General features: G+C 46.2%; 1 protein-coding gene and 1 pseudogene across 1 annotated transcript; both read right to left on the minus strand.

Moving 5' to 3' along the window:
• Positions 1-619: 619 nt before the first annotated feature.
• On the minus strand, positions 620-5,023 carry LOC128594543 (peroxisomal succinyl-coenzyme A thioesterase-like). Its single transcript, XM_053603451.1, has 3 exons — positions 4,025-5,023; positions 2,798-3,000; positions 620-1,335 (listed from the first exon to the last, which is right to left on the minus strand). Exons 1-3 carry the CDS (start codon positions 4,479-4,481, stop codon positions 730-732), a joined length of 1,266 nt encoding a protein of 421 aa, XP_053459426.1. The 5' UTR covers positions 4,482-5,023; the 3' UTR covers positions 620-729.
• A 12,877-nt stretch (positions 5,024-17,900) lies between these two features.
• On the minus strand, positions 17,901-18,521 carry LOC128594783 (28S ribosomal protein S18c, mitochondrial-like; annotated as a pseudogene).
• Positions 18,522-19,625: the final 1,104 nt, after the last annotated feature.

Consider the following 19,625-nt stretch of genomic DNA (forward strand, 5'->3'; position numbering starts at 1 on the left):
AACAACCTCAAACTCTTGTTTGTTTTTTTTTTTTGTAGAGACAGAGTTTCACTTTATTGCCCTCAGTAGAGTGCCGTGGCATCACACAGCTCATAGCAACCCCCAACTCCTGGGCTTAGGCGATTCTCCTGCCTCAGCCTCCCGAGTAGCTGGGACTACAGGCGCCCGCCACAACGCCCGGCTATTTTTTTGTTGCAGTTTGGCCGGGGCCAGGTTTGAACCCGCCACCCTTGATATATGGGGCTGGCGCCCTGCTCACTGAGCCACAGGCGCCGCCCAACAACCTCAAACTCTTGGGCTTAAGCGATTCCTTTGCCTCAGCCTCCCAAGTAGCTGGGACTACAGGTGCCCGCCACAACGCCCAGCTATTTTTTGGTTGCAGCCATCATTGTTGTTTGGAGGCCCGGGCTGGATTCAAACCCGCCAGCTCAGGTGTAAGTGGCTGGCACATTAGCCGCTTGAGCCACAGGCGCCGAGCTGAAAATAAAAATTAACAAGGGGATAATTTTTATATTTTGGTGTTGTATAGCTCTGAATCTTCTAGAGCAAGCATGTATTACATTGGTAAAATTAATAACAAATAAAATTTATTCAATCAAGTTACCTAAAATACACCATAAATGGCAAAGATGTGAATTGAATGTTATCCAGGACACATCTGATTCACACGGGGTTACTGAAGATTAGAAACTGACCTTGAAACTTTCATGTCAACAACAGACAAATGCATTACAATTTGGGGAAAGCACTCTTCTGGGTACCTCCCAGATGTCTGTAGAAGAAGGATATAATTTGATTCCAAGCATCTACCTGAGCCCTAGAATGAGGCCTGGGCTCCCCACCCCAGACCACAGGTTTGTGCAGTAATATATGAAAGGAAGCTGGGCACATGGGGAAGTAAGGAGGCTCGATGTAATGCCCAGTCCCAGGGTAACACATGATTTCGGGTTTTTCCTTTCCGTGGGCCTGTAACCGTTCAGAAGCTACCTGGGCATATAACTCACTCCTCCAGTTGTGGTCATCCTGACCAACAATGAAGAGGATGGGCCCCTGGGCTTTCTCTATTGGAATCATGCTAGGGTTCTCACAACCGCCGATCATATCATTCCGTACATCCACAATGTCCAGGAGGCCTGGGAAAACTACTTTGGTTCTCCTCAGGTCATAGCCCAATGGTGGGATGCTGGTCTGCTTATAGTATATGCCACTGTTTCCACTGAACGCAGATCCATTGATGGAAACTGTGGCTGAGACATTCTTCAAGAATGAGGCCATCGAGAGACAAATATCAGCCCCTAGAGAAAGGCCCAAAAGCCCAATACCTGGGCCCTTTACCTGGAAGAAAAGAAGAGAGAAGAGTCAAAAACTCATCCAACACAAAAATGCTTTTCTAAAATTCAAATAGAGATGCTACCAGCTTTAATCTGAGAATTGCTCAAATAAGTAGTTCTTAGCTTCTACAAGGAGTGGACAAGTTCTGATAAAAATCTGAGAACATGGGTGGCGCCTGTGGCTCAGTCGGTAAGGCGCCAGCCCCATATACCAAGGGTGGCGGGTTCAAACCCGGCCCCGGCCAAATTGCAACCAAAAAATAGCCGGACGTTGTGGCAGGCGCCTGTAGTCCCAGCTACTCGGGAGGCTGAGGCAGGAGAATCGCTTAAGCCCAGGAGTTGGAGGTTGCTGTGAGCTGTGTGAGGCCACGGCACTCTACCGAGGGCCATAAAGTGAGACTCTGTCTCTACAAAAAAAAAAAAAAAAATCTGAGAACATAAGCTGATATCAGAAGATTAAAGATTAAAAATAAGCATGCAAAGAAAATAAATTAGAAGCTCAGTTTGTACTACAAAAGGCATCTTAATATTATTAAATATAATTTCAAATGAATTTTACCATTAATTCTAGCACCATCAATCCATCTGGCAGTGAAAGTGAAAATAATAATAAGCTCAAAAAGTGGGGGCAGCGCCTGTGGCTCAAAGTTGTAGGGTGCTGGCCCCATATGCCAGAGCTGGTGGGTTCAAACTCGGCCCTGGCCAAAAACTGCAAAAAATAAATAAATAAATAAACAAATATTAAAAATAACAGCCTTGCGGCACCCATATCTCAGTTGTTAGGACATCGGCCACATGCTTTGGGGCTGGTGGTTCAAACCCAGCCTGCGCCTGCTAAACAGAAAAAGAAAAATAGCTGGGCATTGTGGCGGGCGCCAGTCGTCCCTACTACTAGGGAGGCTGAGGCAAGAGAATCGCTTAAGCTCAAGAGTTTGAGGTTGCTGTGAGCTGTGACACTAAGGCACTCTACCAAGGGCAACAAAGTGAGACTGTCGCAATAAAATAAATAAATAAATAAATAAATGAATAAGCTCAAAAAGTCTCCAGAAGAAGCAGGGCATGGTGGCTTACGCCTGTAATCCTAGCACTCTGGGAGACTGAGGTGCATGGATTGCTTGACTTTAGGAGTTCGAGACCAGCCTAACTAAGAGTGAAACCCATTTCTACTAAAAAGAAAAACTAGCCGGGTATAGTGATGCACGCCTGTAGTCCCAGCTACTTGAGAGGCTGAGCAAGAGGACTGATTGCTCAAGCCCAGGAGTTTGAGGTTGCTGTGAGCTACGACAAATGGCACTCTACCCAGGGCAACAGAGTAAGACTTCGTCTCAAAAAAAAAAAAAGGCTCCAAAAGAAGCCTAATCTAATGTCAAAAACGAACAGAATAGCATCTCTGCACCTGGTAGAGGTGTCATCCCTCTATGGAGATTTTTCTGGAGAGCCTGATTAAAGAAAGGACATGGGAGAACCTGGGGGTGCTGAAGCATGTAGCACAAGGCTTCTTCAAAGTACTCCAGGTGTACGCCGTCCACTTGCTTGGGGAGATCTTCAAAGTCATAATAAGCTAGAGCCAATGTGGCAAAACCATGGCCAGCCAGAAGGCTGGCTCGATATTCCAACAGGCCCCCTCCAAGACCAAAGATGTCAATGATTCCTGGGAAGGGTCCAGGTCCTAGAAAACAGAAATTATAAAGGCAAGGCATTATACAATTTAAAGAATTTACGCTCCTTTTACACATCATTCTAAATCAGGTTCTCAACTTGAGGGTCGCGACCCCTTTGTAACAATGAAAATACATCATGGCATTAGGAAGATTGAGAACCACTGTTCTAAATCCTAAATCTAGTGGGTTCTTATAAATCAAAGGAAAGAGAGCAAATGCCTGAGTCACTACTGAGAAGGCAAACAAAGGTTCTTGGAAAGAGAAAAATATAAAACAGAGTACCTTCTCATGGATGATTTGACCCTCCAAATGATTCTATGCTAACTAACAATCTTTAAGTAACAAAGGAGTAACAAGGTCTTTTGTTATGAATACATCCTGGAAAGAGGGATTTCACATTTTAAATGGTGTTGACAAAGTGCTCTGTTAGAAGAAATAAGTTCTCTGTTGGGACATAGAAATAAGGATCTAAAACAGCTTTATGTTGTGTTACATCAGCCTTCAGGTTTTTTGTGTACTGATAATTTGAGGTGTCTACTTAAAAGCAAGGAAAGAAAAAGAAATATCCAGAGTTGTCTGTAGGTGAGGGAGGCATGGAGTCTGAATTGTGATCTAAAGTGGGACATGAAGAAGTGGAGAAGAGGCCCAGCGTGCCTAGGACACTTGAGAAGGGGACGTGGCAACCACCTCTTTGATGGTGAGCATTTTGTCTAAGATCAGTGGGGCTGATGCCTGTAGGGACCTTAGGGGAGTGCTTAATAGCAAACGGGTCAATGTATCCACCCACCCATCTGACACTAGCTTTTCCTCTGCTGAAGAGCAACGCCCACCTCGGGGGAATATTGCAAAGATTTAGTGGTATAATGTAAGTAAAACGCATACTGCAGAACTCCGTTTTGGTCAAGTGGCTATTGGCAGTCAATGCCAGCTTTTATGACTTTGGCCCAAGGCCAAACCCCAGCTGGAGCAGCACGGAAGCTACCGGCAGCGCAGGCCATCTACGCTCACACCATCCCCACCGCCTCGGCTCACCTGGAGGCAGGAAGAGCGTGGCGCGCACCCGGCCCGCGCGCACAGGCTCCCGCTGCACCCCGGGCGACAAAAAGTCGCGCTCGTGCACCGCCCGGCCCAGCAGCCGTCCGGCCTCAGGCCCGTGGCCGTCCAGCACCTCCAGCTCCACGGCGAAGGGCGTCTGCACGTCGCGCTTGAGAAAGCGCCAGAAAGGCTTTTCGGGCTCCAGCGCCCAGAGCAGCCCCATGGGCTCGAGCCCCGCGAAACTGCCGCCCAGGGCGGGCGCGCGCGCCAGGTCCAGCTCGCCGCGGGCATCGGCGCAGTAGCGCGCGTGGGCCTGGAAGAGCGCGCCCCTCTCGTCGCGCAGGGACGCGCGCAGCGTGACCGGCTGTTCAGGGGCCAGGCCGTGCACGGCGATGCGCACCGGCTTGTCCCAGCAGCAGCGGCCCGCGGGCTCCAGGCTCAGCGCCGCCGTCATCTCGGAGTCGGGGCAGGTGAGCTGGATGAGGAGGTCTCCAGGCACGTCGGGGTAGTGGCGAGCGCTTCAAGAGACGTGCCTGATGCCGCGTCCCCTGGCACCAGGAGCGGTCGGCGCTGAGGGGCCCGGGAGGCGTCTTGTCGCTTGAGATCCGTGGACCCGACGGCTGGGACTCCTCCGAGGCGAAAAATACCTGGCTCCTGTCCTGGCCCCCGGGTGGGGCAAGCTGGGGCGTCCGGAAGTTGTGGGTGTGGCCCTAACCCGCCCCGAAGACGCTTCTCTGTCTCACTCCCTGTTGGAGTGAAAGTTCTTGACTGCTGGATTCCTCCTAAAGCCAGAGGTGAGTGAGATCAAGCCAATTTCAGCCTCTCTATGGGTTCTATGGCAACTTAAAAAAAAATTATTTTAATAAAGTATAACTTACATACCTCCACAATGGGCAAATCCTACGTGCACAGGTTAGTGAATTTTCACAAGCCAATATATTTTGCGTGGTCAACTGGGGTGGACACATATTAAATGGAGAATTCTACAAATAAACAATTCATACGTTTTAAATTTCATGCTATTCTGCGTAGCATGATGAAATCTCGTGTTTTGCTCTTTCTTCCCTGACACATAAATTAGCTCTTTGTGCAGAGTATCCCTGCTGTATAGGTTATTCACCTGTGAGTCACTTAACAGCCACCTACTCTATCAGATCCATCATGGAGATATTGCAAGGCTTATGTTCAAGTAACCCTTATTTTACTTTTGATAGTGACCCCTAATGTGCCAGACAGAGCACTGTTGCTAATTTATAAATTAAACTTTTTCATAGAAATGTATATATAGGGAAAAAAAAACAAAAACATAGTGACGGGGCAGTGCCTGTGGCTCAAAGGAGTAGGGCGCCCGCCCCATATGCGGGAAGTGGCAGATTCAAACCTAGCCCTGACCGTAAAATTCGTGTTTACTATTTTAAATTGCACACGAACTTTATGGACACCCTGTATAAGTAGTGTTCCGTGCTGACCGCAGTTTCTGGCATACACTTGTGGGGGGGGGGGGTCTCTCCTAAATGGGAAGTGACTGAATAGGCTTTATGTAAATGAGTGGGACATGTGAGTGTCAGTATCAGACTTATCTTCAGCCTGAGCAAGCAGGCTGCCTGGGGACAACCTCTCCCCAACTCCCCACCCCCCAAAAAGAGGACTTTACAACTTGAATTGGAGGTATAATTTATGCCAGTTGCCTCCAGGCAGAGCTGCCTTTCCCTATTTACCCCCTCCCCTCTCTGTCTTTTGTGGAGGTTGTAAATTACTTCAGTATCTGCTGCTTGTCTCTGAACCTCTATATCAGTTTTTTTCAATCTTTTTTATCTCAACGCACACTTGAACCTAGAGTTAAACTTCCATGGCACACTTAAAATTATGTTGATCAAAAAAAGAGTAAAATAGGCTTGGCGCCCGTAGCTCAGTGATTACAGCGATAGCCACATACACCAGGGCTGGTGGGTTGGAGCCAGGCTGGGCCTGCTAAACAACAATGACAACTGCAATATAAAAAAAAAAAAAATAGCCTGGCGTTGTGGCAGGTGCCTGTAGTCCCAGCTACTCGGGAGGTTGAGGCAAGAGAATCACTTAAGCCCAAGAGTTTGAGGTTGCTGTGAGCTGTGACACCACAGCCCTCTACCAAGGGTGACATAATGAGACTCTGTCTCCAAAAATAAATAAATAAATAAAATAGCACTGTTTTTCTATCCTCTGAGATTATTATGAATTACTCTTCTAAAACATGTATCTTTTCTTTCATTTTAAGGGATGTGGAAGAAGAATGATGAACTTAGTCCAAGTGGAGCCAATATTATTATTATTATTATTATTATTTTTAGAGACAGAGTCTCACTTTGTCACTTTCAGTAGAGTACTGTGGCGTCACAGCTCATAGCAACCTCCAGCTCTTGGGTTTAGGTGATTCTCTTGCCTCAGCCTCCTGAGTAGCTGGGTCTACAGGCACCCACCACAATGCTCTGCTATTTTTTTTGTTGCAGTTTGGCCGGAGCCGGGTTTGAACCAACCACCCTCAGTATATGGGGCCAGCGCTCTACTCACTGAGCCACAGCCGCCGCCCTATTATTTTCCTATATTTATTATCAACTTGTATTTTTTTCTCCTAAAAGATGTATTTTTCTATCTTTTGTCCATATTCTTTTTTTTTTTTGAAACAGTCTCACTATGTCACCCTTTGTACAGTGTCACGGTGTCACAGCTCATAGCAACCTCAAACTCTTAGGCTTAAGCGATTCTCTTGCCTCAGCCTCCCAAGTAGCTGGGACTACAGGCGCCCGCCACACGCCCGGCTTTTTTTTTTTTTTTTTTTTTTTTGCTGTTGTTGTCGTTTAGCTGACCCGGGGCTGGGTTGGAACCCACCAGCCTTGGTGTATGTGGCTGGCACTATAACCACTGTGCTTCGGATGCCAAGCCTTGTCCATATTCTTTATTACTGTGTAGAGACCTTTTACATATCCTTTTATATATTACCTGCTATGTGTTGTTTTCTCCCATTATATAATTTGTCGATTAATTTTCGTTTCTTTTTTTTTTTTTTTTTTTGTGAGAGACAGAGTCTCACTTTATCATCCTTGGTAGAGTGCCATGGCGTCACAGCTCACAGCAACCTCCAACTCCTGGGCTTAGGCGATTCTCTTGCCTCAGCCTCCCGAATAGCTGGGACTACAGGCACCTGCCACGATGCCCAGCTATTTTTTGTTGCAATTTGGCCGAGGCCAGGTTCGAACCCACCACCCTTGGTATATGGGGCCGGCGCCTTACCCACTGAGCCACAGGCGCCGCCCTGTCGATTAATGTTCTTGTGCCCTGTTTTTGATCTTACGATGCTGAATCTGTTGGTCTTATCTCTCTTCTTTTTTTTTTTTTTGAGACAGAGTCTCACTATGTCACCCTCGGTAGAGTGCGATGGCATCACAGCTCACAGCAAACTCAAACTCTTGGGCTTAAGTGATTCTCTTGCCTCAGCCTCCCAAGTAGCTTGGACTACAGGTGCCTGCCACAATGCCCAGCTATTTTTTGGTTGCAGTTGTCATTATTGTTTGGCAGGCCTGAGCTGGGTTCAAACCCACCAGCTTTGGTGTATGTGGCTGGTGCCCTAGCCACTGAGCTACAGGCGCCAAGCCTCTTGGTCTTTTCTGTATGGTTTCTGGGCTGTGTGTCATGTTAAGAAAGACTTTCCTGGCTTGGCGCCTGTAGCTCAAGTGGCTAAGGCTCCACCCACATACACCTGAGCTGGTGGGTTCAAATGCAGTCGGGCACCTGTTGTCCCAGCTACTTGGGAGGCTGAGGCGGGAGAATCACTCGAGTCCAGGAGTTGGAGGTTGCTGTGAGCTGTGATGCCACACCACTCTACCCAGGGTGACAACTTCAGGCTCTGTCTCAAAAAAAGAAAAAAGAAAGACTTTCGGGCGGCGCCTGTGGCTCAAGGAGTAGGGCGCCGGTCCCATATGCTGGAGGTGGCAGGTTCAAACCTAGCCCCGGCCAAAAAAAAAAAAGTTTAAAAAAAAAAAAAAGAAAGACTTTCCTCTACCTAGGATTATTAAATTTGATCTATTTTTTTTTCTTCTAGTATCATACTTATATGACTTTATTTTTAACAATTAAAATTTTATTTCTCTCTTTTATGTCATTTATTTATTTGGGTTCTTTTTTTTTTTTTTTTTTTTTTGCTCTTAGTAGAGTGCTGTGTGCTCATAGCTCACAGCAACCTCAAATCTTGATGTCAAGTGACCTTCTTGCTTCAGTTTTTCACTTTTAGTAGAGATGGGGTCTCACTCTTGCTCGGGCTGGTCTCAAACTCCTGAGCTCAAGCAATCCACCTGCCTCAGCCTCCAAGAGTGCTAGGATTACAGGCATGAGCCTCTGCGCCTGCCCTCAAGTTGGTCTTTTAATAATTCCCTGACCACATCAGTTAAGTTATATTAGTTAGGCTTCTCTAAGTGCAGGGTAACAACAATGTGGTTAAAAAATAATTAAGACTGGGCACTGGGGCTGTGCCTGTGGCTCAAAGGAGAAGGGTGCCCGCCCCATATACCGGAGGTCATGGGTTTAAACCCCGCCCTGGGCAAAAACTGCAAAAAATTGAAAAAGAAAAGTCTTGGCCAGGCGTGGTGGCTCACGCCTGTAGTCCCAGCACTGTGGAAGGCTGAGGCGGGTGGATTGTCTGAGCTTAGAGGTTCAAGACCAGTATGAGCAGCAGTGAGCCAGAGTAAGACCCCGTCTCTACTAACAACATCAAAAACAGCCAGCACCGCCAGAGGAAGAAGAAAATGAACAAAAAGGGAGTACTTCAAACAAAGAAGAATGAACAAGCAAACTGAAATTTAAAAAAAAAAGAAATTTTTTTTTTTTTTAAAAAATGAAAAGTCGGGCGGCGCCTGTGGCTCAGTGAGTAGGGCGCCGGCCCCATATGCCAAGGGTGGCAGGTTCAAACCCAGCCCCGGCCAAACTGCAACAACAACAAAAAAATAGCCGGGCGTTGTGGCGGGCGCCTGTAGTCCCAGCTGCTCGGGAGGCTAAGGCAAGAGACTCGCGTAAGCCCAAGAGTTAGAGGTTGCTGTGAGCTGTGTGACGCCACAGCACTCTACCTGAGGGCGGTACAGTGAGACTCTGTCTCTACAAAAAAAAAAAGAAAGAAAAGTCTGGGCACAGTAGCTCATATCTGTAAGTCCTAGCACTTAGGGAGGCCCCGGTGGGAAGATTACTTGTGATCAGAAGTTCAAGACCAGCCTGAGCAAGAGCAAGACCTTGTCTCTACAAAAAATAGAAAAATTAGCCAGATGTGGTGGCATGCACCTGTAGTCTTAGCTACTCATGAGGCTGAGGCAAGAGGAGTTTGAAATTGCAGTGAGCTATGATTTGGCCACTGCATTCTAGCCTGAGTGACAGTGTCTCTCTCAAACAAATAAAACAAAAATAAAGGGCGGCGCCTGTGGCTCAGTGGGCAGGGCGCTGGCCCCATATACCAAGGGTGGTGGGTTCAAACCCAGCCCCAGCCAAACTGCAACAACAACAACAAAAAATAGCTGGGTGTTGTGGCGGGCACCTGTAGTCCCAGCTACTCGGGAGGCTGAGGCAAGAGAATCGCCTAAGCCCAGGAGTTGGAGGTTGCTGTGAGCTGTGTGATGCCATGGCACTCTACCAAGGGCAATAAAGTGAAACTCTGTCTCTACAAAAATAAATAAATAGAGTCACCTACCTAAGGCAGAAATCCACAACACTGACACCACTAAATGCTGGTGAGAATGTAGAGTGACAAGACCTCTCAGTCATTGCCGATGAGATTGCAAACTGGTACAGCCAATTTAAGAAACAGTTTGGCAGTTTCTCACCTATGAAACATACTCTTATGAAACTACCCAGAAATCAGGCTCCTGGTTATTTCCCCAAATGAGTTGAAAACTTATCACACAAAACCTGCACACAGTTGTTTAGAGCAACTTTATTTATAATTGCCAAATCTGGGTGGTGCCTGTGGCTCAAAGGAGTAGGGCACTGGCCCCATATACCAGAGGTGGTGGGTTCAAACCCGGCCAAAAACTATAATTGCCAAATCTTGGAAGCAGCTAAGATGTCCTTGAATAGGTGAATGGATAAACTGATATGTCCAGATAATGGAATATTATTCAGAACTAAAAAGAAATGTGCCATGGGAAGACAGAAACCTTAAATGCACATTACTACCTGAAAGACCCCAATATGAAAAAGCTACATACTGTATTATTCCAAATATATGACATTCTGGAAAAGGAAAAACTATGGAGATGGTAAAAAGGTCAGTAGTTGCCAGAGTTGGGGGAAGAGAGGGATAAATATTTGGAGCAAAAGCAGTTTTTAGGGCAGTGAAACTATGCTGTATTACATAATGGTAGACACGTCATTGTACATTTGTCCAGAGCTATAGAATGCACAACACCAAGGGTGAACCCTAAAGTAAACCTAGGAATTTGGGTGGTAATGATAAGTCACTGTAAGTTAATCAGTTGTAATAAAAGTACCTTTCTGGTATTGGCTGTTGACAGCAGATGGAGGGAAACTGTGTGTGGGGTGGGGAAGGTGTATATGGGAAATCTCTGTACCTTGTGCTCAATTTTGCTGTGAATCTAACACTCAAAAGTAAGGCTTTAGAGAGTAAGTAAATTTATTGGCTGAAAAGTCAGGAGTGGGTCTCCCCTTTGATTGACCTAGTGGCTCAAGGATGACACTAAAAATTGTTTTTGTTCGGCGGCGCCTGTAGCTCAGTTGGCAGGGCACCGGCCACAATATACCTAGGGTGGGGCCTGCTGCACAACAATGACAAATGCAACCAAAAATTAGCCAAGTGTTGTGGTGGGCACCTGTAGTCCCAGCTACTTGAGAGGCTGAAGCAAGGGAATGGCTTAAGCCTAGGAGTTTGAGGTTTCTGTTTGTGCCATGGCACTCTACCCAGGGTTGGGGGAGGAGAGGGATGAAAAAAAATAATTGTTTTTGTCTGCTTTCTGTCTGCTCTGCCATTCATGATAAGGTGGCTGCTAGAGTAATCAGTGTTCATGCTTCTTTTTAATATTTAGTGGTAGAGAGAATATCTAGATTTCCAAGCAAGCATTAAATCACATACTTTCTCCTCTCATGGAATGTTGAGGTTGGCTTAAACCAAATGGAGATCACCATCATTGCCCACTGGATCTGGGTGGAGTTGGCATTCCCTGCAACCCACAGTTGCAAGGGGAAGGGCAATACCTGGATACAAACCAAAAGTTCTTATAAAAGGGAAAGGGATGATGTATGCTGAGTAGGTACCCAACAACATCTGTGAGTATGATGGAAGAAACTTCTTATTGATAAGTAATCCTTAACATTTTGGGCAAGAAAGTAAAATTTTTGAATTTAAAGAAAATATAGATCGGCTTGGTGCCTGTGGCTCAAGCAGCTAAGGCGCCAGCCACATACACCTGAGCTGGCGGATTTGAATCCAGCCCGGGCTCACCAAGCAACAATGATGGCTGCAACCAAAAAGCCGGGCATTGTAGCGGGTGCCTGTAGTCCCAGCTATTTGGGAAGCGGAGGCAGGAGAATCACTTGAACCCGGGGGTTGAAGGTTGCTGTGAGTTGTGATGCCACAGCACTCTACTCAGGGCGACAGCTTGAAGCTCTGTCTCAAAAAAAGAAAAGAAAAGAAAATATGGGTCTAATAGGATTTATGACTGTTAACACATTAACTGTCATATGACTTATATTTAATTTATGCCATTTTTTGAGCCCTGGGCCTCATGAAGCATATATAACTCACATATCTCTTAACCTTTTTTTTTTGAGACAGAGTCCCAAGCTGTCCCCCTGGGTAGAGTGTGCTGGCATCACAGCTCACAGCAACCTCAAACTCTTGAGCTTAAGTGATTCTTTTGCCTCAGCCTCCCAAGTAGCTGGGACTACAGGCACCCACCACAACGCCTGGCTATTTTTTTTTTTTTTTTTTGTAGAGACAGAGTCTCACTTTATGGCCCTTGGTAGAGTGCCGTGGCCTCACACAGCTCACAGCAACCTCCAACTCCTGGGCTTAAGCGATTCTCTTGCCTCAGCCTCCCGAGTAGCTGGGACTACAGGCGCCCGCCACAACGCCTGGCTATTTTTTTTTTTTTTTTTTGGTTGCAGTTCAGCCGGGACCGGGTTTGAACCCGCCACCCTCGGTATATGGGGCCGGCGCCTTACCGACTGAGCCACAGGCGCCGCCCGACGCCTGGCTATTTTTTTGTTGTTGCAATTGTCATTGTTGTTCTAGCTGGCCCGGGTCGGGTTTGAACCCGCCAGCCTCGGTGGTGTATGTGGGCAGCGCCCTACCCACTTTAGCTACAGGGCACCTCTGTCTCTTGAGCTATCTTGACCTAATAAAACACTATGGCCCCAAGGGGAAAAAATTTTTTTTTCTAGTGTGTCAATGTGTTAATGAGACATACTAAGGAATTTGGAAGTTGGAGGCTGAATTTAAGAAGACTGTGGTGTAGATTTGAACATACAAAATGTATGTTAGGCTGGGCACAGTGGCTCACATCTATAACCCTAGCACTTTGGGAGGCTGAGGCGGGAGGATCTCTTGAGCTCAGGAGTTTGAGACCAGCCTGAGCAAGAGCAAGACACCATCTCTATTTTTTTTAATTTATTTTTATTTATTTATTTATTTTTTGCAGTTTTTGGCCAGGGCTGGGTTTGAACCCACCACCTCTGGCATATGGGGCCGGTGCCCTACTCCTTTGAGCCACAGGCACCACCCACCATCTCTACTAAAAATAGAAAAAATTAGCCAGGCGTAGTGGTGGGTACCTGTTAGTCCCAGCTACTCAGGAGTCTGAGGTTGCTGTGAGCTAAGCTGATAACACAGTACTCTAGCCACGGCAGCAGAGAGAGAGTCTGTCTTAAAAAAAATAAAAAAAAAAAACTAAGCCCATAGTGGTACTTCCCTGCAAGATGAAAATTCTTTCTCAGTTTATCTTCAACACTGAAAATCAAGTGGGCATGGGAGACCCTGTGGAAATAAGTCAGGTGAGATAAGGTGTTCCTAGCAGATACTGTATTGATATCAGAATAGTAACAAGTATTGGCTCCACGCCTGTGGCTCAAGCTGCTAAGGCGCCAGCCATGTACACCTGAGCTGGCAAGTTCGAATCCAGTCTGGGCCTGCCAAACAACAATGACGGCTGCCACCAAAAAATAGCCGGGCATTGTGGCAGACGCCTGTAGTCCCAGCTACTTGGGAGGCAGAGGCAGGAGACTCGCTTAAGCCCAGGAGTTGGAGGTTGCTGTGAGCTGTGATGCTACAGCACTCTACCCAGGGTAACAGCTTGAAGCTCTGCCTCAAAAAAAAAAAAAAAAGAATAGTTACAAGTATTGAAATAGCGCTAAAACAAATGGGTGTTCCCAAAAAGCAGAGGGAGGGCTCGTTGCCCGTAGCACAGTGGTTACTCCAGTCACATATACCAAGACTGGTGGGTTTGAGCCCGGCGCAGGCCAGCTAAACAACAACTGCAACAACAACAAAAAATAGCTGGGCGTTGTGGTGGGTGCCTGTAGTCCCAGCTACTTGGGAGGCTGAGGCAAGAGAATCGCTTAAGCCCAAGAATTTGAGGTTGCTGTGAGCTATGACGCCATAGCACTCTAATGAGGGCGATATAGTGAGACTGTCGCCCCCCCCAAAAAAAATAAATAAAAATGACTCATCCCAGCAATTTGGGAAACCAAATCAGAGGATTGCTTGAGGCCAGGAGTTTGAGATTAGCCTGGGAAACATGGCTTTGTCTCTACAAAAAAAAAATTCAGCTGGGCATGGTAGCATTTTTGGGTAGTTCCAGCTAGTTGGGAGGATGAGGTGAGCTGGAGCATTCACGGCTGTAATGAGCTATGACTGGGCTACTACACTCCAGCCTGGGTGATAGATTGAGATCCTATCTTTTTTTTTTGAGACAGAGCCTCAAGCTGTCACCCTGGGTAGAGTGCTGTGGCATCACAGCAAAGAGCAACCTTCAACTCCCGGGCTCAAGCGATTCTCCTGCCTCCGCCTCCCAAGTAGCTGGGACTACAGGCGCCCACCACAACACCCAGCTATTTTTTGGTTGCAGCCGTCATTGTTGTTTGGTGGGCCCAGGCTGGATTCAAACCTGCCAGCTCAGGTGTATGTGGCTGGCGCCTTAGATGCTTGAGCCACAGGCGCTGAGCCTGAGATCCTGTCTTTAAGGAAAAGAAAAATGACTTTCATCTCATAAAAGAGCTGGAAGTTATCTCTTGTGTTGTCAGGTTTGTCTCGTCACTTTTATATAGATTCTAGGAGAAATTTTTTTCTGAATAGGCAGATACAAGACAAAGTTAACAGCTAAAGAGCTCTTAATTCTATAAGTTGAGAACTTAAAAATCTGGTGTCATAGGCTTGGCACCTGTAGCTCAGTGGCTAGAGCGCTGACCACATACACCGAGGCAGGCGCATTCAAACCCAGCCTAGGCCTGCCAAACAATGATAACAGAGTTTGAGGTTGCTGTGAGCTGTGATAGATTGAGAGTTTGAGATCAGCCTGGGAAACGTGGCTTTGTCTCTACAAAAAAAAAAAAAAATTTAGCTGGGCATGGTAGCACTTTTGGGTAGTTCCAGCTAGTTGGGAGGCTGAGGTGCCTCCCACTGCACTGTACCGAGGGCAACATAGTGAAACTGTCTCAAAATAAATAAATCTGGGTGGAGCCTGTGGCTGAAGAAGTAGGGCGCCGGCCCCATATACCGGAGGTAGTGGGTTCAAACTCAGCCCTGGCCAAAAAAAAAAATCTGGTGTCAATAGCCTGTGTTTGGATCTAGGAAAGATTTACTCAGCTTTAAAATTTCCATTTGCAGAATTTGATCTTTATTGGGTTATTCGTGGGCACTCCCCTTCTCTTACATCTTTTCTCCTTATCAGTTAATCCATTGCATTCATATTTAAAGATTAGCATCTGGGCCAGGCAAGCCACCACGCCTATAATCCTGACACTCTAGGAGGCCCAGGCAGGTAGATTGCTTGAACTCAGGAGTTCGAGATCAGCCTAAGAGACCCTGTCTCTACTAAAAATAGAAAAATTAGCCAGGTGTCATGGCATGCATCTGTAGTCCCAGCCACTTGGAAGGCTAAGGCAGGAAGAGGGTTCAAGCCCAGGAGTTTGAGGTTGCTGTGAGCTATGATGACGCCATGGTACTCTACCCAAGGCAACACAGTGAGGCTCTGTTTCAAAAATACATAAATAGGGCAGTGCCTGTGGCTCAAAGGAGTAGGGTGCAAGCCTCATATACCGGAGGTGGTGGGTTCAAACCTGGCCCTGGCCAAAAACTGCAAAAAAAAAACGTAAATAAAGGCTCGGCACGCATAGCTCAGTGGTTAAGGTGCTGGCCACATACAGTGAGGCAGGTGAGTTTGAACCCAGCCGGGGCATGCTAAACAACAATGACAAAAATAACAACAACAAAAAAATAGCTGGGCGTTGTGGTGGGCACCTGTAGTCCCAGCTACTTGGGAGGCTGAGGCAAGAGAATCACTTAAGCCCAAGAGTTGGAGGTTGCTGTGGGTGACATAGTGAGACTCTGTCTCCAGAAAAAAAAAAAAAAATATATATATATATATATATACACACACACACATAAATTTAAAAAAGTTAATAGCTATAGCTTTTTCATTTTTTTTTTTTTTTTGGTTTGGAATTTCCTTTTCCTATTTCAGAAGTAAGCTGGGAAAAACACTAACCCAAAAACTTTCTGTGGAGCTGTACTTCATTATTTTTATTTTATTTTATTTATTTATTTATTTATTTTTTGCAGTTTTTGGCTGGGGCTGGGTTTGAACTTACCACCTCCGGCATATGGGGCCAGTGCCCTACCTCTTTGAGCCACAGGTGCTCCCCTACTTTATTATTTTTATTCATTTATTTTATTTATTTTATTTTTTTGAGACAGAGCCTCAAGCTATCACCCTGGGTAGATTGCTGTAGCATCACAGCTCACAGCAACCACCAACTTCTGGGCTTAAGTGATTCTCTTGCCTCAGACTCCCAGGTAGCTGGGACTATAGGCACCCGCCACAACGCCCTGCTATTTTTATTTTTGGTTGTAGTTGTCATTGTTGTTCGGCAGGCCCAGGCTGGATTCGAATCCACCAGCTCTGTTGTATGTGGCTGGTGCCTTAGCTGCTTGAGCTATAGGTGCCGAGCCTGGAGCTGGACTCCTAGGAGGCTACATCATTTATTGTCAGTGAATACCCAGTATGAAAGCATCAGCATCCACACTAGGGTGGTGAGGATTATTTTTATAGCCTTCCATTTTCCTGGTGCCATAGGAGACATTGGATTTTTATTATCTTAACCTATATTCTACCCTTATAGTAGAAGATGAAAGGCTAGGAGATGATCTTAAGCTGGGAAAATATCTGGGGTTTTTTTTTTGCAGTTTTTGGCCAGGGCTCGGTTTGAACCCACCACCTCCAGCATATGGAGCCAGCGCCTCACTCCTTTGAGCCACAGGGCCGCCCTGGGAAAATATCTTTATTCATTTTTCCTTTAAAAAAGGTTTGAGGTAGTTTCCCCAAAATTGAAAATTGTGGTGGTGATACTTATTTGCAGAAAACTGAACTTGTAGGGGGCAAGGGGATCTTTTCCTCTTGAAGGGCCTCTGAAGGTATGCTGAAAAATCAACTCACAAAAGACAGATTAATCAGAGAAAAAGCATGCAAATATTTTTTTTCTTTTTTTTTTTTGCAGTTTTTAGCCGGGGCAGGGTTTGACCCTGCCACCTCCAGCATATGGGGCAGGTGCCCTACTCCTTTGAGCCACAGGCACCGCCCCAAACATTTTTAATGTATACATGGGAGCCTTCAGGATGAAAAAGCAAAGATAATGGAAGGGAAATTGTCTATTTTTATGCTTAGGTTCAACAAAGTATGGACAGCCATGTAGAAATGTTTGGACAAAAAGTATATGATAATAATAGACTAAGTAGTGAAACCCAGGGCCTGTCTGTCTAGATTCTTCTTGGCCTTTCTTATCTGAGCATGCATTCCTTCCTTCTGGGTGTGCGGCAGGGCCCTCTGTGGAATGGGGATCTTGTGACCTATGGTCAGACAAGGTAGGTCAGATAATTTCTTTCTGTCTTTTTTTTTTTTTTTTTTGAGATAGAGTCTCACTCCCTTGCCCTGGATAGAGTGCTGTAGTATCATAGCTCACAGCAACCTCAGACTCTTGGGCTCAAGCGATTCTCTTGCCTCAGCCTCCCACGTAGCTGGGACCACAATGTCCAGCTAGTTTTTTCTATTTTTAGTAGAAATAGGGTCTCATTCTTGCTCAGGCTGGTCTCAAACTCCCTGAGCTCAGGCAATCTACCCACCTTGGCCTCCCAGAGTGCTGATTTCTTTATGGCCAGTTTTACACAGAAAGGCAGAGGGAGAGTGGCCGGGGCTGGGTTTGAACCCGCCACCTCCAGCATATGGGACCGGAGCCCCACTCCTTGAGCCACGCGCGCTGCCCAATAGAGTAATATTTTTAGGTTTTATGGCTGGCTTTGGGGAAAGGAGCTTCTGGTTTCTGTGACCTGCCCTGTGGGAAAGGAATTCAAGTTCCAATGGCTAGCCTCAGGGGAGAAGGAGGTTAGGAGGGCAGTAGAAGGTCAGAGAGAAACTTTACTTCTGAAGTCTTCACTTTAGGGTATTATTTTCTGAGTCCCAACAATCTAAATTTGGTGGATTCCTTCCTTTAATATGAGGTTAGGGAAAGTGTGGATGACATATTACTGAGTAAGAGAGTATTGTTCTTTAATTGGATTTCTTGTTCTTAGTCTTCAGTCCTGACCTGTTAAAAAGCATCTTTTTTTTTTTACTGTAAAATAAGTTTATTGGTGTTAACACATCATGTATTCCCAATACTTGATGTTGTAAACTTTAGGGTCTTTGAGATACGCAGAATCCTTATATGTAGCTGCCATAAACCCCAATTTCTGGGCTCTTTTAATTGCTTTTGCTCTTATAAGACCTGTACATTCTTATAATTTACACGCTTTCCACACAAGACACATTTCTCAAGAGGTTCCTTATAAGAATTTTCCATTGCAACAGTGATGTCCTCATTGCTTGTTACCTGTTTTTATTGTGAACAAACTCTTCTCTACAGCACTGAGCGAGTGCCAGGATATGTGAAACAGACAGAAGTTGTCACCAAGGTTGTCAACTTTTTCCTCCCTAGACCACTGCAAATCATAGCTGTCATAATTACTCTCTTTTTTTTTTTTTTTTATTGAGACACAGTCTCACTTTGTCACCCTTGGTAGAGTGCCGTGGTGTCGTAGCTCACAGCAACCTCAAGCTCCTAGGCTCAAGCAATTCTCTTGCCTCAGCCTCCCTGGTAGCTGGGACTACAGGCGCCCACCACAATACCCAGCTATTTTGTTGTTTTGTTGTTGTTTAGCTTGGGAAGGGTTGGAACCCACTAGCCTCAGAGCTTGTGGCTGGCACCCTAACCACTGAGCTGCAGATGCCCACCTTCATGATTCCTCTTTAGAAAACATATTTTTTCATTGTCAGGTACCAAATCCAGAGGTTCAATGAAGTATGAATGAAGAATCAATGAAGAATGAAGTATTGAGCCTCTGGATTTGGTACCTGACAATGAAAAAATATACTGTCTATCTATCTAGGAATTGTTTGCATTTCATTTATTAGAAGCATAGCTGGATCGTTGGGTTGGAAAGGGGTTAAAAGCCTTAAGTAAATGATAGATTTGGAGATAGAGTCCTGCTAGGACTCTCAAAAAAGAGAGGAGGCCAGTCTAGGAATTAAGGATGGATTTTATTTTTATTTTTATTTTTTTGTAGAGACAGAGTCTCACTTTATTACCTTCGGTAGAGTGCCATGGCATCACACAGCTCACAGCAACCTCCAACTCCCGGGCTTAGGTGATTCTCTTGCCTCACCCTCCCGAGTAGCTGGGACTACAGGCGCCCATCACGATGCCCGGCTATTTTTTGCTGCAGTTTGGCTGGGGCCAGGTTTGAACCTTCCACCCTTGGTATATGGGGCCGGCCCCCTACTCACTGAGCCACAGGCACTGCCCCTGGGTGGATTTTTTTTTTTTTTTTTTGTAGAGACAGAGTCTCACTTTATGGCCCTCGGTAGAGTGCCGTGGCATCACACAGCTCACAGCAACCTCCAACTCCTGGGCTTAAGCGATTCTCTTGCCTCAGCCTCCCAAGTAGCTGGGACTACAGGCGCCCGCCACAACGCCCGGCTATTTTTTTTTTTGGTTGCAGTTTGGCCGGGGCCGGGTTTGAACCCACCACCCTCGGTATATGGGGCCGGCGCCCTACTCACTGAGCCACAGGCGCCACCCTTTTTTTTTTTTTTTTAAACAGAGTCTCAAGCTTTCTCCCTGGGTGGAGTGCTGTGCCATCACAGCTCATAGCAACCTCCAGCTCCTAGGCTCAAGCGATTCTCCTGCCTCCGCCTCCCAAGTAGCTGGGACTACAGGTGCTCACCACAACGCCTGGCTATTTTTTGGTTGCAGCCATCATTGTTGTTTGGCGGGCCTGGGCTGGATTTGAACCTGCCAGTTCAGGTATATGTGGCTGGCA

This window comes from Nycticebus coucang, chromosome 9, assembly GCF_027406575.1.
Source record: "Nycticebus coucang isolate mNycCou1 chromosome 9, mNycCou1.pri, whole genome shotgun sequence".
NCBI lineage: Eukaryota > Metazoa > Chordata > Mammalia > Primates > Lorisidae > Nycticebus > Nycticebus coucang.